The sequence below is a fragment of the Micropterus salmoides genome, unplaced genomic scaffold (assembly GCF_014851395.1).
Source record: "Micropterus salmoides isolate LMB-PRFRI ecotype aquatic unplaced genomic scaffold, ASM1485139v1 Ms_hic_scaffold_9, whole genome shotgun sequence".
In the NCBI taxonomy this organism is placed as follows: Eukaryota; Metazoa; Chordata; class Actinopteri; order Centrarchiformes; family Centrarchidae; genus Micropterus; species Micropterus salmoides.
Window position 1 is genome coordinate 9460515 of NW_024044681.1, and position 18263 is coordinate 9478777.

General features: G+C 41.0%; 1 protein-coding gene across 1 annotated transcript in view; it reads right to left on the reverse strand.

The window, feature by feature from the left end:
• Window positions 1-18263, reverse strand: part of rars1 (arginyl-tRNA synthetase 1) — a 38210-nt gene that overhangs the window by 14078 nt on the left and 5869 nt on the right. The window contains exons 4-12 of the mRNA XM_038708112.1: window positions 17834-17942; window positions 16551-16651; window positions 16149-16270; window positions 13346-13466; window positions 12528-12657; window positions 9782-9886; window positions 9078-9256; window positions 6576-6685; window positions 1846-1951 (exon numbers count right to left, since the gene is read on the reverse strand). Of these exons, the coding sequence (XP_038564040.1) occupies window positions 1846-1951; window positions 6576-6685; window positions 9078-9256; window positions 9782-9886; window positions 12528-12657; window positions 13346-13466; window positions 16149-16270; window positions 16551-16651; window positions 17834-17942 (1083 nt within the window). The remainder of the gene's footprint in view (window positions 1-1845; window positions 1952-6575; window positions 6686-9077; window positions 9257-9781; window positions 9887-12527; window positions 12658-13345; window positions 13467-16148; window positions 16271-16550; window positions 16652-17833; window positions 17943-18263) is intronic.

Sequence of the window (18263 nt, forward strand, 5' to 3'; positions counted from 1 at the left end):
AGTGGACAAACTATGAAGTTGTTGTAGTGTTTCACAAAGTTTCCCCTAACAAAACAATATAATTTTTTAAAGGGAGTCTGGTGTCACCTTAAATTACTCACCCACAGGTTTTGATGTGGAGGACAGAGATCTGATCTCAATGAGGATTAAATCAGATCAGATCGTTTATTATCCAGATACAAAATCACATTTTAATACCAGGTGTAAAAGTGGTCTCTGACAAGTATTATCCATTTCCAAGTCTGTCTGATTTTCTCCTTTGAACTAAAAAACACACAAATCTGACAGAGACAGACGTGTTTTAAGCATTAAAAAACAAAAACAATAAAAGCATCAGTGTAGCTGCAGACACGAGGAGGTTCAAGCTCACACAAAATACAGGCAGAAAAAAAAGAGGAGCATCAGGAAAAATGGATTGGAGGAAGAGAAAAATAGAGAGACCGCACAGTCGGACCATCCTCAGAGCTCGGCAGATGAGAAGAGAAAAATTCTGGTGGCGTCGTTTCATATTTCAGCCGTTGTCGCCTCCGGATGAGATCAGAAAGAGTTTGGCTCAGTTCGTGCAGGATGAGAGCGAGGAGAATAAATGGCTACTGTAGAGTGAGACGGTCATTACAGTAAAATAAGCCTCGTCATTCAGGGTGAATCCAAAGCCGGGCGCAAAGCGGAAATAATGAGCTGCTCACTGGGCTGTATCCCTCTGACTAAATGGCTACTTATTAAAGATTAAACGTTCGCCACGAAGCGCTGATATACATGATTCTTATAGAGGCTAAAATAATGTGAAATATTCTGTCAAAATGATTTAAGTTGTTTGTAGCCAAACCAACCAATTTGTCAAATAGATTTTTTACTCGGGAACAAAGTGTTGGAGCTTGCCGTTCTCGTCATGTTTACTACTTTTAAAGACAAGACAGGAAACCCGGGGACAAAGTCAGGTTGGATTGAACGCTTCTAGTGTGGATTTCAGGTATGAAATGTTGTTTATGCGTTTCCTCTTTAAAGGCTACTGCTACCTACAACTTAATGCCATCTTCACTATGTTCTTTGACCTTCTGTTGCTGTCTGCTTCTTGCTGAAAGGGTCGGTCCACCCAAACAGCACCCATGCGGATGGATTTAGTTTTATTGGTCTCTGAGATTTCTGCCAATACAATGGAGGAGAATTAAATTTAATGATACAAACAAAATTAACATCTCTTTCCATAATCAATGCCCCTGTTTTAGAAATTAATCTTTACTCACTAGCTTTTTCCAGAGCTTCACAAACAAACAAGAGTTTGCTCAGTTGCCATGGATGTAGCTGAGTAGAGAACATGGACCTTGAGTTCTGATTAATTTGTCCAACTACTATTCTTAAGAAATAACATTTGTGCCCAATTTCTCCCGTTACTCTAGATAATCCACAGAAACAGTTCTGATGTGGATTATCCAGAGTAACTGGAAGCAGTGTTGATTTTATGATCACAAATGAAACTCCCGTCCATTGTACCGACATGGAGGCAGAACTCTCAGATGCTAATATACCTAAAATATGGACAAATAAATCCAAAGCCACTTGAAGCAATCAATCCACCCTACTCCGCAGTCCTACATTTACCTCGTCTTTGCCTTTTATTAATGTCACCTTTCTCTTTCAGTTTATGAGACAGCAAACCTGTCCTACAGCAGAGGGCAACTTTCTTCTTTATGATGTTCAAAAGTTAAAGCTCAGGTGTGGGTTTCATGTCATACTCTGCCCTTGTAAATCAGTGGCATTTTGGACAGGACGTGAGACACATTCTAGATGGTCCCTCCTTAATAATCTCCATTAACCTGAATTCAGAAGAAACTACGACTTCCTCACCTTGTCTCTCTCCTTCTCTTTCAGTTTGTCCATGCACCTCTTCAGTCCCTCATCCAGCAGGTCCATCAGCCTCACCGTGTCTCCAGACCGGGTCTTAAACTTCTTCCTGAGTGGGAAAGACAAGAGGCAAAAGTTCAGAGAGAGGAGGAGCTCTGTAAGAAAAAAAAAAAAGAATCCTAACAACGTGCAACCTGGGAAAGAAAAGAAAAAACTGCGCGGTGAGTTTTCATGCTGAGTGTTCAGACGTCTCAACATCCCCAAACAGAACTTTCCAGCAGGCACTCAGGTTGGACTTTCTGACAACAATAATTATCATGACAACAAACTATTAGATTACTTTTGCTTGCCGACCCCCTCGGGATGTTACATTTTGTCCCATCAAGCAAATCAGATGAGCATTACAAGCAGAACATGAGCCAAATATTTAATAATTCTTCCCTGTTTACTTGCAGCTCCCCCCGTGGCTGCGTAAAGCCCTTATTGTCTGGATGAGCGATTATGAAAACAGCATGATAAATTTCTAATGGAGTTTGGAGTAGCGCAGTCATTGTGGGGCCAATTTACGCCCCCTCAGGTTACTGTGGGGCGTTTAGCAGCACTTAGTTATGGCCTCTGCGAAGCGTAACGTCAACCTCCTGCCTGGGCTTGGCTCCTCTTCTCCGGACGATTGATTAGGACAAAACATCAGAGTGACACATAGTGTTCAAATTATAAAGCCCGCTCACCTATCAGCCACGCAGTAATCACTGCTTGCTATAAAAGGAAATAAATAATACACAGAGGAAAATACGTCTTGTGAAGGGATCGAGAAGAGATGGTGGACGATGAGAGAGGAGCACGAGGAGGAGGAGAACAGGGAGGATTAGGATGACAAAAAAGGGATGATGATACAAACTGAACTGAGGCCAACGGAGACTCAATAGGATGAAAAAATAAATAAATAAAATGACGTGGTCAACTATGCTCAGCGGATTATAAAGGAGAGTTCTGGTTTATTACAGCTTGTGTCTTATTTTCATGGTTTTGTCCTTCATTTCTTTCGGTAATAAAATTTTACTCATCAAGGGATTTTAGGAATGTAAATGCTCAACATTAAAATGCATTTTATCTTTCTGCTTTCAAAGCTGGTAATTGTGGTTGTTTTTTGTTGTCTTTTATTGCAGAGGTCAAATAATGAAATATTTATACCTGACACTAGGGTTGGGCCGTCGTCGATGGCTGACAGACATCACGACATTGAGCCGGCATTGTGATTGTAAACCCCCCCCCCAGCAAAAAAAAAACAAAATCTCAATGTTCACATTATACCACCCTATGAAAGCAGGTTTTAATGACCACGGACCTTCTTATTATTGTTTTTAAGTATGCTTTGCACCTGCCTCGGACGTCTCTTCTCCCCACACTCTGACACACACACCAACACCTCAGGTAAACACCCCGGCTTGCCCCGCTAGACTGAGAACTTCTTTTCCGTATATCACGGCAGCAGGTGAGCTGCTTGTGGAATTATTAATGACGCAGCCCATCACTGAACTGAAACCAACATCTGCACCCTGTGTGTTCACTGCCGCTTTACCTGGTCCGTGCGTAAAATATCCACCGAGACTTGTAACATAAGTTAATAGTCTACCAATTTATTTATTTATTTATTTTTTAAACCAAGTGAAGTCTGTGCGAGAACACATGCACACAAGACGACTGCTGACATTTTCCATCCCGATGATTCATTGTAGACGTCGTCATTTCATTTCTTTACAAAACATTTCTTGGGAGTTTCTGTGAAGATTTTCAGTCATCTAGGACATAGTTTTCCAAGAACTGTTAAAATCGAGGGGAACTGGACTTGGTTGAAGTTACTTGAAGACGCTTCGCCTCTCGTCCAAATAGGCTTCTTCAGTTCTGACTGATTGGTAGGGAATCCCAGCTATTCAACCTCTGTGGGGTCGTGAACTCCTTCAGAGGAACAGCACCGAGCCTTTGGTTCAGATATGTGGACGACACATGGGTTAAAAATTAAAACCCATATTATTTAAATTCATTGTTATTATTCCAGCTCTCATGGCTGTGTTGTTCATTTATTTCGCTCGACTGTTTCTCCTTTTCATTTCCCCATCAGTTGTTTTCTTATGTCGGCTGTTTATTGTATGGTTGCCTCTCTGTTTTTTGTTTTCCCCCTCCCCGTTCTATTGCAGGTTTTGTTACTTTCTTTGTGGTGTCTGTTTGTGCCCCCCATCCCCACTTCTGCCTCCCTGTCCTGCCAGCTGACAAATCAATACATATTTAAAAAAAAAATAAAACAGACAAAGGAATATATAGGGGCCTGCACACTGGAGAACACAAGAAACACACAGACCAATATTTACTCTTTGATTCTCACCGCCGAGCTGAGAACATAACAACAAGTGGCCAAGCCCAAGAGAAGGAGCGTAATCACCTGCAGCACTTCAAGTTTGTGGATGAAGCCAAACTGGACCTTTGTGAAAAAAGCCACAAGATCCGGGAAGAACACCAAGGGGTGATAAAGAAGAGTAAACATAACGACATTGTGATTCCATCTGTGTCTGGAGTATCAGAGACACTCAGGAGGATTTTCAACAAACACCACATCCCTGTGTTTTTTTTAAACCCAAGAACACGCTAAATACAAATACTGGTCCTCCCAAAAGACACAAGACAACCAATTTAGCATTGGTGTCATTTACACTGGGGACACTTTTTGAAATGGGTGATTTTGTCCCCACCACTTTTTGAAAGCATTTGCTAAAAGTTTTCTGAAAATTAGCTTGCAACAACAGATGTTAAATAATAAATAAAACTTATATGGGAAAGGTTTAGTTGCACAATAGGAAAAGATGAAATGCAATGTAAATATAGGAGAAACAGATCTGCCTTGTCCAAAAAAGTAACTTAGACTAAAAAAAAACACAAGCTGTTTATTACTGCAATTATATTCAATAATATTTATATATTCTGATTTGTCACCGACCACATGAATTTTGTTTCCCTTCATATAAAGAAAGACATTTCCACCATAAATTGTTGCAGAAAATGTCTCCAGAATGCAGGAAATTAAGAGTTTAATGCTCAAATTCTTCTGGGGGAGGACCCCAGGACCCCACAATACGAGTAGCCTATTTCATCAATCAATATTTCTTCTAAATAGCATTGGAGTATCTCGTTATCATGACTCCAATATTGTGCATTATCACGTCTTGTGAACTTGAGTGTTTCGTCACACCCCTAATACGAGCCCCCGCGGCGACTGCAATCTAGTGTATGCTGCCCGGTGAAGTCAGAAATGCACCCACCTACATTTGAAGGACAAGGGACACTCTTACGGAGGACAGATGGTTCAAAAGAGATGTGAAAGAGGCCATTTACATTAGAGCGGATACACCATCGCTTAACAGGGGAGGACGACTGAGACACCACTTATCCCCCCACTTACAATGCTGTCCTTTCATGTCTTCCCAGGAATCTGAACCAACGCTCACATTTAGCCTTATGTGACAATAATACCAACGACACGAGTTCAGACTTGACCTCACACGACTCCCAACAACAGGTGTTACAACAGCCTGAAGCACCAACAGTGTGGTATCCTTCACGTTGATAACCACCCCACAGAGGTTCAATAGCCGGGATTTCCTACCAGTCGGTCACAGAAGAAGAGACGAGCGGCAATATATCTTCAACCAAGTCTGGTTGTCCTTGACTTTAACCTTTCTTGGTTTTCTTGGGAGTATTTTTGCTTTTGAAAGTTTTTGCGTTTTAAAGTCTCAAGTCAAACCTCAAGTCTGAGTTTTTATGATTAAAGACTTCGGTCCTAGTCTCAAGTTTCAATTCTTGAGCATTAACCCCGACTCAAAGCATCTTTCAAGTTTTTGTGGGTGTGGTTTGTTTTGTGCAGGAACTAATCTGTGCCCCGACCACAGCAGCGTCTCCAGAAATCAGTCAGTAATGTTTCACAAACTGACCTTGAACATGTTTAGTCTGTGTTGAAGCTGAAAGCTTTTCAAAAAAACTCAACCTGGTGTTGTTGTGCAACTTTTAATTACTGTTGTCCGCCTACTGCAGGACGTCTCTGCTCCCTCGTGCTCCTCACACGCGGAGTAATTACAGCCATGCCTCCTTGTGTAACTGTAGCTCAAACACTGTTTGAGGAGCAGCAACTGTATATTTTCCTTTTTATGTTTCAGCGCAGTCGTGTAGTAAAGTTCTGTTTTTATGTATGAGAATAAACGCAATATAAACATGAAGCAGTGGTGATAAAGACCCAGTGAAGGACATCCACATGATTATAGTGTGGTGGTGGAGAAGTCTCTTTCTTCAGAGATGATGCTCGTTTTTTGTTGCGGCCGCGATGACGCCGATTTGGATTCATGTTAAACTGTGAACTAGTTTGTACATTTAGTCCTTTAACACGGTCAGGGTTGGGCGTTTTATTGCCACAGAACCTCCGTATTCAACATCCACCAGTCTTAGCTTAGCTTTTTTTTTGCAACATTATTATGGGACAATTTGGGAAACAAGCTTATTCGCTTACAGTCAAATGGCTGTTTCAGGATTTCCAAAGGATTTTGTTTTTACATTTTCCCCAGACTGCTGTGATCTTGATGAGACAGATAATTTGCAATGATTCTGACGTCTGTCTTAAAACAATACCCACATGTCATATTTACTTTTACAGAGTCATTGTCTCTGTTGTGTTCGGTGTGTTTTACACTCACTTGTCTTCCCCCAGCACCACTCCAAAGCCGGCATGCTCAACCCGGGTCACCTTGGGGTCATACCAGCCAATCATCTGTGCCGCGGCAAACACCACCTGAAAGTGTGTGCCCTAAAAAAGAAAACGCACAAACTCAATGACATATAACATAAATGTTATGCTTTCCAGATAAAACCTTCCTATAGAGAGCCTAAGTCCCTCCCCCTCCATTGGACCACCATGGGATGTTATTTACACGTATGATGTCGGTCAATTTAAAATGTACATTTAAAAGCCAAGAAAGTCGCGGTTTGATGTAAAACGGTTGAGGTATCAGACTGTGAAAATACATAATTACAAAGACCACAAACCCAAAAGTTGCGTATGTGACGTCGTGGCTGTTTCTCTCGATGACTGAAGCTAAAGTTACTGAAGCTAACGTCAAAGAGCTTCCATGTGTCGATGATATGATGAAAGGACCTGGAGTCGTTGGATTAAACACATCAGGCGAGATATATTTCTGCATCGAACATATCCAAGTTACCTACCTAGTAGCAAGCAAGCAATGAATGTAGGCTAGCATTTGTTGGTGACATATATTGTGCGAGACGAGAGATGTATTTCATTGAATTTTACGACAAACTGCAACTTTCATGACTTGCAAAATTATATTTTAAATTGACAAACATCATGTTTGTAATTCAGGGCTCAATTCTAAACGGGATAAAAATATACGTTGACCAGCTGCAGAGCTAACACTGCACCGGAAAAAAGCAAAAGTATAAACGGCGTTCTGAGTTTGTAGCCTGATGCGGCAACTTTTACCTTTAATTATTTATTTATTTTTAATTGCACCTTTAATTACTTTACTTTTAAATAAGAGTGTACAGTCATGCTAAGTGTTCATCAGTGCTTTGAGCTAAATGCTAACATCAGCATGCTAACATACTTACAACGACAACGCTAACACACAGATAATTAGCCAGTATAATGTTTACCGTGTTCACCACTTTAGCTTAACATGTTTGTAGTGCTGTGCAACGATTACATTTTTCATAAATGAAAAAATGAATTCTATAGTAGTGTATTGCGCACTTTCAATTTAAATGTACTGCTATATACAATGTTATAACATGTGGTATAAGGTGCTTTTTACCAGCAGTTTTCGCTTTCCACAGTAGCAGTAAAATATTTTTTGTGAATCTCCACTTAAACATTAATGTAATGAAATCAAATATAAAACCAAAGCTATTGCCACTGCCAGGGCATTACCTTTTATCTAACCTGTTAAAACAAGTTCCCATCAGAGTCCAGTTTCCTTGTTTTTTTTCCTGAACAGGTATCAGCAGAAACATTTTTCTTTTATCAGGGAGCAGCAGAAACAGCCTGTGTTCAGTATAAGTGTCCCTGTCAGAGTGAGGTGAAGAGCTCGCCTCATGGGAATGTCGTTAGTTTTGCAAGGTATTTGGTCATTAAATATTTGACAAATTACAATTTTGCCCGGATTATGGCGCTAGAAGAAAAGCCAATGTGAGTACAATTCATCCTGAGGGGGACAGGAATGTAATTTTACTCAAAACCACAAACACCAACCTCAGGATGGCGCTAAAGTAAAAAGGGAGACGGAGGACAATCAATTTCTTAGACAAAAACTTAGACAGCAGAGACACATGATACAACCATAGACTGTATGCCCGTGCGTCTTGCATCCTTTTGTAACACATCAAAGATCCTGTCACCATGGTAACATTTCCGACCTCTTGCGTTGCATTTGCTGCTCTCGGTAAGTAAGTTTCCTCAGATGAAAGATTTAGTATCAGTCACCTGTCCCTCTCTTCCTTCCTTCCCTTTATCTTGGTTCAGGTGAAGATGCTGCTGCTGCTGCTTCATGACCGACATTTTAACACAACCTGCTGTCCATGACTTGTTAAAAGTTTTCCAGATTTTAACTTGTGTAGGAGGAACCAAACGAAAGAAGAATTTAAGTGATGAATTTTAAGTAAAGGGCCTGGATGAATATTTATACCTACAAAAAAAATAAATAAAAAGACCATTTATCTACAGAGGGGCAGGTTTGTGTCTGCAGGAAACCAGACGATCAAAGTTAAGGTTTTTCTGCCTGTGCTTAAATACATTTGATTTTTAAAACACTGCCCTACAGAGTTAAACAACAATTTCTCCTCCATGCCAGCACAGCACGGCGAAAGAAATCTGAGTTGAAAGTACATGTTCTCCTCCTTCGCCCCTGAGGAACAGGAGTTTCTGCTTGTTGAAGTAGTGCAGAGCAGTAAAACGTAAAGTTCAGGACTAACGGGACAGAATCAGCTGTGAACCAAATGGTCCCTCTGCTCCCTATTAGATAGTTTAGATTTGAGTCCCCCCCCCCGCCTCACCCTCTGCTCTTTGTTTACCTTCTCACTTCCAGGTTTCTTTGTTCGTCCTATATTTCTACACTCTGTCATCCTCCGTCTGTCTGAACTCCTGCTTCCACTATTTCCTTTCCCTATCTTCTCTCTCCACCCACCTGTCCGCTGTCTACGACGTAGATAATGATGTCGGCTTTCTCATCAAAAAGTCGTTGGCGCAGGGCTGCGAGGTCTGACGTGTCATAGGTGTAGCCGCCGTCCGACTTGACGATGGTGAGGGGGATGGACTCACCCGGGACGAAGACGATCTTACGTCCTTCGTCCAGCTGCAGAAAGCCTGACGAGAGGGAAAAGAGAGAAAAAGAAAAAGGAGAGATGGAGATGGAAAGGTGAGGGAACAGAGGGGAGGTGGGCGAGAGTGGGATGGAAATGATAGAAAGAGAAATTTTAAAAAATTAGAGTTTTATGAGTGAGAGAGAGAATAATAACATGGGCATAATTGGAGAGAAAATAGAGAAAGGAGATAGAGAGTGAAATGGAGAATGAAGAAAATGCAGCAAAATAAGGAACTGGTAGTAAAAAGGAAGAAATAAGACCAAAAAAAAAAAAAGGAACAACAGGAAGGGATTTATGAGGCAGTACTGCCCCCTGGTGGTCAAAACCAGACTGACAACACTAGTGGTGTAAAAAAGTCCCTAATAAATAAGATCAACACAACCTGAACACAGAAGAATAGCACCGACAAAGAGACAGTTTTTATATTAAAGTTTATCAAAAATGAAAAATAATGTAAACAAAATGAAGGATTCCTCTGACAGAAGCCCACAGAGTGAATACGTCCTGTGACCTGCTGCACACTGACCTTTCTCCTCAAACTCCTTCACCACCTCCGTCATCATGTCCTGGTAGTAAGACTCTCCTCTCTCAATGATCTTGATGTCCAGGCAGTCGTAAACCCTCTGAAACTCTGAAACACACACACACACACACACACACACACACACACAATCATCGCCCAAGTATTAACACCAATTTAAAAAAAAACTAAAACAAGATCATCAAAGCCAGAACAACTGAATGAACACAAACTAAAACTGTAACGTTACAAAAGTTTATTTAGGAAGTTGTTTCATTCACCTCGAAATATGTTAAAACATGTTTTCAGCTGCATCAAGGTGTTTTCTATAATCATGTATTTTTTTTACTGAAAAATCTGTTTCTCGTTAAAACCTTTTGAGCACGGATCGTGTATCACGCAGGACGATTGATTTTTCATGGCTGCAGTTATTGCCATCCAGATAACTCTTAGAAATCTCAGAAATCCATGGACGATCCTATCATTTTGTCACCCTATCCATGCCACACACCTCCGTGAAGCTAGGCGGCTCAGCCAGAAGCTCAAACCAACCATTTTTATCCACACCAAACACACATCAAACACCAAGCATCTAAATCAGGGGTCGGCAAACAAGTCTGGCATCGGAATTCAGGGGAATCCAATCACAAGTTTACTGACGGCTTTTTAAAATAAATCTCTCACAGTACATGGCTGCAGTTATTGCCATCCAGATAACTCTCATCTCCTCTGACCACTCTAAAGGAAGCTCAGCTGCAGCTCTGATCAGCTGTGTAACTCATATTTCTCAAATCACTAAACTCACACAGTTCTTAGCCGGATAATAATAACGCACGCACCAATGTACATTTACAGTTACAACCGCTGACTAACTTTTGCCATTTTCGCTGTTTTCAGTCCAAAAACAGCGGGCTGCCATGTTGGTATTGCGCAATACCTGAGCTCTTATGGTGCTTTCAGACCAAAAGTGAAGCGAGCGTTCGGGGCGGTGAGTTTACATACAACGTCAATGCAAAGACACGTAGAGCTGCGATTTTCTGTCGGGTGACGCGAAGGCAACGTGAAGGAATTGAATATTTTCAACTCAAGCGAGAAATTCGCATGACGCTGAGTCGCGATAGCCTATCAACATTGAGATTGTCCGTACGTCACCGACAGCTTCAGAGCGTTGTGTGGAGAGGGCCGGGCAAAGCGGGCGATTGAAAATCTGAAGGTCGGTTGAGAGCTGCTAAAATTGGGCTAGAGGAGCAGCGCTCCAGCTTTTGGACAAATAAACACGTGGTCGGACTGGATTACGCTCTGACAAATACGCCGTTTGCTCGAGGGAGGAGCTCAGAGTAAACTGCTTTTATTAAATTAGCTTTTTACTTTAGTTTTTGGGATTACAACATTGATTTATCTTCACTCAAGCTTCTCGGCAGTGCACATCCGGTTCCAGTGTTGTTAGCGTCGTTTGGCACTACTTCGTATTTATATAAAAAAACGGACAAAACTGGACAGTACTGGGAGAAAAGAAAGCGAGGAGGTTGAACTGCCTGGTGAGTTCAGAAAACATGTGTATGTAACTTTATTCCAGCTATCGTATCGTCGTTACTGTGACCAACTCCATTCAGAAAACAAACATTTTAGAAGTTGTTGTCCTGCTGTCTTGCTGACAGACCTGACAAAGCATGAATTCATATGTTTAACAAATCTGCATCATATTGTAGTTATTTCGGCATCAGTATATTGCTATTTAATCACAAAATGTTTACTTTGGGTTCATACAGCTGTAATAATGGCGAGTTGTGTTTATTCGCCCTATCGCGTTGTGTGTGAACACTCCAGGGATGTACAGCGATAAAACCCCCGCGAGGAAAGCGTTAAGTGGATTAAATCCGCGTTTGGTCTGAATGCACATTTAGGTTTCGTTTCTCTCGTCTAAATGAAGGAGAGAAGAAGTGTTGCTTTTGCCTCTACTGGCCGACTCGCAGGAGGTACACAAACATCCAATATATCAAACAATTCGTCTGCTTAAGACGAAGAGAAGGATGTTCAGCAGGATGGTCTGTTCTGAAGTTGTGTGCCTGTAAAGCATTGGAGTGCTTTTGGTCATAGGAATATTGAAGAATATTCACTGTTGTTAATCAATATTTCAATGTTTTGGAAGCTTTATGTTATTTGGAACGTGGCTGTATGGACAGAAACAGTGTTTTGAAGCAAACTCATTTAATATGGCCAAAACATGGACATTCGCCTGGTATGTTTTAGAGAGATTGTGTAATAACTCCTGAATATTATTTTCTTTTCATCAAAGTTACAGTTGTACTCCAGGTGTATTATAAGATATTCATCTGCATTATAATGAGTTGGATGATGGTTTTAATGGTGATTTTGCTCTTAAAATATAGATTTTATACCAGGCGGGGATGAAAATATATTTTCCTTTATTGCATCTCCATTTACTCTTTAATAGAAAATAAAATAATTTACAGTTGATTCATAATCCTTAGACTTATCACTGATTAATTTTGGGTATGTTGTTTTAGGCGGAATTCCTGGAAATAGGTGTCTGTGTTTAAGATGTTAACTCCCCTGGCTCTGCTGGAATTATCTACATGTGAAGTCAAAAGAAAAAAAGAGTGATCAAACGACAAAGCAGAGCCACACATGCAAAGTGTACGGACACACTCGCTTTGTGTGTTTAAGGGGAGGATGACTGCTTTAACATTATAGTCTCATTATATAACAGATACATTCACGGGCGGTTCACCTCTACGGGAGACATCGCAGATGAGGTTCCAGGCTTTAATGATGTCGGCCTCTTTGCTCTGCAGTCTGACAACACACTGATACGCTCGCTTCTTAAAGTCCTCCTCGTCGTCAAAACGTTTCTTTGACTCCTGGTTGAGGGAAGAGAAGGGGGATGGAGAGAAATGACACCGAGAAAAGCAAGAAATGAGAGTACAGGAGTCCAAAAAGAGCAGCTAAAGAGCATTCATACACAGCGGTCACACAATATATACATGCAAAATGTGCTACACTGCAGCCACATCATGCTCCACAGAATATTATAAATATATATATTTTATTAATATCAACTCCAACTGGGCAATAATGTGAATTATCGTGATTTAATTTTCCTCAATAACAATATAACGAATGTGCAATAAATGTTTTATTTAATTCATTTGAATAACAAACGATTTAGCACTGAATATTTTTATTAAAATATTTATTTTGTTGAGGAAAAGGGACTGAAAAAAGATTTTGAATGTTCTGCATCAGATTTGTTGAGATTTGTTTTGATTTGTTGAACCCTAAAATAATTTCTAGTACATGAAAGTAAACTAAACAGCCAAATACAAAAGGCGATTTGCTGCCAGGGGACAACTTAAGTAACGTCTATTCTTTTAGTTCCCTTCAGTTTCAAAAGTTGAAACATACAGCAAACTAATATTTAACCTAATATATATGTGACTGAGCCTGTATCTGTGCATTACTACTACAACTTTAATTTAAAGTCACTTCAGATACTTTGCCAACGTGTCCTGCTCACTGTCTGTGGAAAACAGATCAGTTATAACTGACTTTGTAGAAGGCCTGCAGGTCACCGATGGGCGGGGAGATGGTTAGGTAGTCGGGGAATTTATCCTGCAGGTGGGCAATCAGCATCCCAAACTGGGTCCCCCAGTCTCCCACGTGGTTCAACCTGAGAATAACACAAGCAGAGTCGAAAACGGACAAAACACAAGATGCCTGTTGTACTTGAGATCCCTGTCAGTCAGCAAGATATTTGTGGTGTGGATATTCACCATTATATTAACAACTAACACCATTGTCACGTCAAAAGTTCACCTTCAACATCCAAGATAAGTGACCTACTGTGGATATTCATGATCTTAGCAGAAGTGTTAGCATGATAAATGTATGATTGTTGCATGCTACGTGTTACAAACTAATTGTTTCATGCATACTATTAGCATCATAGCACCCTAAACTGTCAATGTCAGTTAACATCCAATATTCATTAACATACACTTTAATGCTTATTGTGGCTGTGCGCTTTATGTTAGCATGCTAACACCGGCTGTGCTTTAGGAGGAATGCTACAAAACGTAGGCACGTGCATTAGCATATGAACACGCCGTATTAGCTGTGGCATGTTGGCAAACTTAAGTCAGAGCACAGTAACAGTGTGAAGCTGAGTCTGAAATGTCTTAAAATGCCCAAAGCACAGAGGATAAAGCACTTTGAATAGACAAAGATGTCTCTCCATTGTCCATGCATGCAACCATTTATTTTCCTCATGTGTCACGAACAAGACAGCCTCACACGGATATTAATGTTTCCTGTTATTTCTCATGATGCGGTCATCAGGATGGTCTAATTATACTCGGTTGATAGGAACTACTTTTCCTTCCGCCTGTCAAAGTCATGCTTGCGCTACGGGTCTGTGACAGAGCTTCTTTGAAGTGAGCCACTCAGGTCTTTCCATTTCCCACCAATGAATACTGACTCTGGCTGACTGTAGAAACAGTCACGTCTGGCTGTATTTTAGCTGTGACGATGTGTTACTCTGTGTGATGTGTGTGCAAAGACAGTGAAATACTTTGGCAACACCGCAAACTTCGCTAAACATCTGAGATTAAGTCTGTCACAATAATATGATGATGTTATGAAGCGGCAGTTCTGAGCAGGATATTTTTATTATAATTAAAGAATATGACAGTAGTTTGATGTCTTGTCATTATGCAGCATTATTTTGAATGCTGCTCCTTATTTCTCTCATAAATACAGAAACGGGAGGTCACATTAAACTAGAAATAAAATATGTAAAAACTAATGGTATTGGCAACATCAGCCTGGGTATTACTTGGTATTGGATCGTATAGGAATTAGGCGCTGAGCGTTTTTTTCCCCGGTGGCCAAGAGTTGAAAAATGTTCAACTTTTGGGAAAAACGCTGCGCTCGTCACTGTCACTTTTTACCCAGCTGTCCAATCACAGTGTAGGAGGGCCGGGACAAACACCGAGCACATCCGATTTTGAATAAAACGATGTGCCTACTCGCGGAGGTGTGTCTTCGCCCGCAAAATCTCATGAACCCGCTCTCATGATCACTCCGCAACCATCACTCCAACCAGGGTGGTGAGAAACTTGGGTGTCATGATTGATGACCAGCTGTCCTTTTCAGACCATGTTGCTGCTGTCTCTCGTTCATGCCGCTTTGCTCTGTACAACATAAGGAAAATCAGGCCCTACCTCACTCAGTACGCCACCCAGCTTCTGGTACAGGCCATGGTTATCTCTAGCCTCGACTACTGCAATGCCCTCCTAGCAGGTCTTCCAGCTTGTGCGGTGAAACCCTTACAAATGGTTCAGAACGCAGCAGCGTGTCTGGTTTTTGATCAGCCCACAAGGACTCATGTCACTTCATTACTCAGTGACCTCCACTGGCTCCCCGTGGCCTCCAGAATCAAATTCAAGTCACTAATGTTGCAAACAGAGTGAGTACTGGGTCTGCACCCATCTACCTAAACTCCATAATACAAACTTACGTTCCTTCTCGGCCGCTACGCTCCTCCAACGAACGCCGCCTGGCTCTGCCATCCCTTCACACAAAGCGATCCCAGTCCCGGCTGTTCTCATCTGTGACACCACGATGGTGGTAACGAGCTACCGCACGCCATCAGAGCAGGGGCGTCCCTCTCTAACTTCAAGAAGCTCCTGAAAACTCATCTCTTCAGAGAACAATTTCTCTTATAACACCTCTAACTCCTAACCCCTAACATGCACTTCCTGTGCTCTTCTTCTTCTATCCCCTACAATGATCATGTATAGATTGCACTTTTTGTTCTTACTTCCTTCCCTAGGTATCTACCCCATTGATGTGATATGCTCTGTGAGCTCTTACTAGTATGTATTGCTGCTCTTACTAGTATGTTTTGTCAGTTGTAGATCTGTAATTGATGCTCTGTTGATGCTTGTATGTTGTTCCTCAAATGTAAGTCGCTTTGGATAAAAGCGCCAAATGAGTAAATGTTTCAGCCTCCTCTTCACGCAGAGCAAAGGCCAGAGCAAGCAGCACTACATACTTTGTGGTGACATTTTTACATTCAGTAAAATTAAGCAGGCTAACCTACTTGCAGCACGTCGCCTCCACGGAAATTATGTATCATAGCAACCACAGCCTCTCAAATAAAAAACACGGCGCCTCCAAAACGCACCCTGGCGCTCCCAGCTAGGCGTTTTCAGAAGAGCAGGTGGCGTTTTCAGCTGGCAAAAAAACGCTTTGGTGGACACGGGGCCTTATGTTTTAAATATGTGTGAGCACAGCTTGAGAGCGCAGCAGATTGTGATCGTGTTTGAGATGCAGCAGGTTCTGAACTGACCTGAGAACGTCATAGCCCAGAAACTCAAACAGCCGACACATGCTATCCCCGATGATGGTGGAGCGCAGGTGGCCCACGTGCATCTCTTTGGCAATGTTGGGAGAGGAGAAATCCACCACCACCTGAGCAACACACACACCTGTGAGACCTAAATCCAAATCAAACTTCACCAGGATGCTTCAGTTAGAAGAACATTACAACTTCAAACTAAAATGTGTGACTTCAGTTAGCATCTGAAATTTAAACTAAGATTACACACACACACACACACACACACACACACACATCTAATACGTTCTACTTTCTCTCCACAAAAACACACGACGAGCCGATCATCGCTCATCACAATGTAAAGCTGTTTCTACACCTGGATTCGTGCCAACATGTGGGAGTGTGACGAACCTTCTTCCTGGAGGCCAGTGGGGGGGGCTGCACTCCGTTGATCAGCAGGCTGCTCAACAGTTTGGACACGAACGTCCTCTTCAGGTGGATGTTGATGAACCCTGAGGACACAAAAGACATCACAGGGGACGATGAAACCGAATCAGAGCAGACACTGGTGTGAGAACACAGACGAATATAAAAACTACTTTTGTTGGACAATGTGTATTGTCCCAGAAATAACTGTGATAAAAGACATTGTCATTTTAAGACCATTTAATGCCACTGAAATAATGATAATTCAAAGAGCAATTCACTTTTTATTCGTAAGAATATTCAGACATTGGAATGTAAAACAAATATCCTAAATAAATAATATAAAACCACAAAACCAAAATAAAACATAAAATATATGTATCGCTGCTTTTTGTCCACACGCCAGCTCGTCCATTTGGACTTGAACCCTGCTGTTTCTTCTGGCATCATGTTGGTGTTGATGCTAAATTGCTGGAGACGCTCTTATGTAAAGAAACACGTATGTAAAAAAAAACACAACAGGCAATATCAAGTTCAGCAAAAATGATCGAGGTCATGTTCATATATTGCACGATAATTATCGTGACAGGCCAACTAGAGATGCTTCAGCACGGATTCTAACACATTATCTGAAGAGCTAATATTAACGACTGTATTTCCACTAATCATTCAGTTTTTGTATTTAGTATACCTGGAAATTTATTCTGAAAAACCTTCGAGCTGTGTATTTCTCATAAGCTGATCTGAGCATTTCTTAAAAACCATTTACTGACTTCTGATATTTGACTGTTTTAGATAATAATTTTAAATTAAAATTTTTTTTTTAAGAATGTTGCTGATAAAACTTATTAAAACAAATACAATATTTTTTATCTAATACAATTAATGGCAGTTTGACAGCATTTCCACTTGTGATATTTTCCTTTGAACATCTGAACATACAATTTAAGAAATGTTTCATTCACAAAACTTCTTTCAGTACGTACATTATTTCTTATTTGTTCATTTTAATTCCACTTCTTTCTCCACCTTATTATAGAGTTTACTCACTCCTTGAATCCACCGTCTCCGCATCTTGTAACATAATAGATAACATCTCTCTGTTTCTGTGCAAAAAGCTAAAATGGGTCGCCAATAATTCGCCTATTTATGAAACTTTAAAATTTGTCCACAATAACAAAAAAAGTGTTGGAAGCAGCAAAGAAAAGTTTCCTCAACACCAAAGAGAAGTCATGAGGATGAATCTGTGGCCTGTTCTGCGTCTCTACCTGGTCCGGCGATTTCAGTTTTCAGGATGAATTCGTTGTCGGGAAGGTTCTGGATTATCTTCTCTGCGATTTCCCTCGGGTTGACTTTCATTCCCTTTGCCTTCAGCATCTGCAGCACAAGAAAGTGTTTAATCAACTGACCCAACTTTTCTTCCCAAAAAACAAACTTGTTTTCTGAGCCGCAGGGCAGCGAACATCAGCACGTCACTGCTGATCTCCAAACAGTGTGTGGACAGGAACTTTTTTTTGACAAGCGCAATTTCAAAATTCAATGTATTGGATTTTCACAGACAGACAATGAAACCTGCAGTGGCTGTGGCTCCGACTCAGCACCACAGAACTAAATCAAACACTGCACTGTTGCAATGAAAGCCTCTAAATATACAGCAAATCACAAAAAAAAAGTCAATGTTGTTAAAAACGTCCAAGT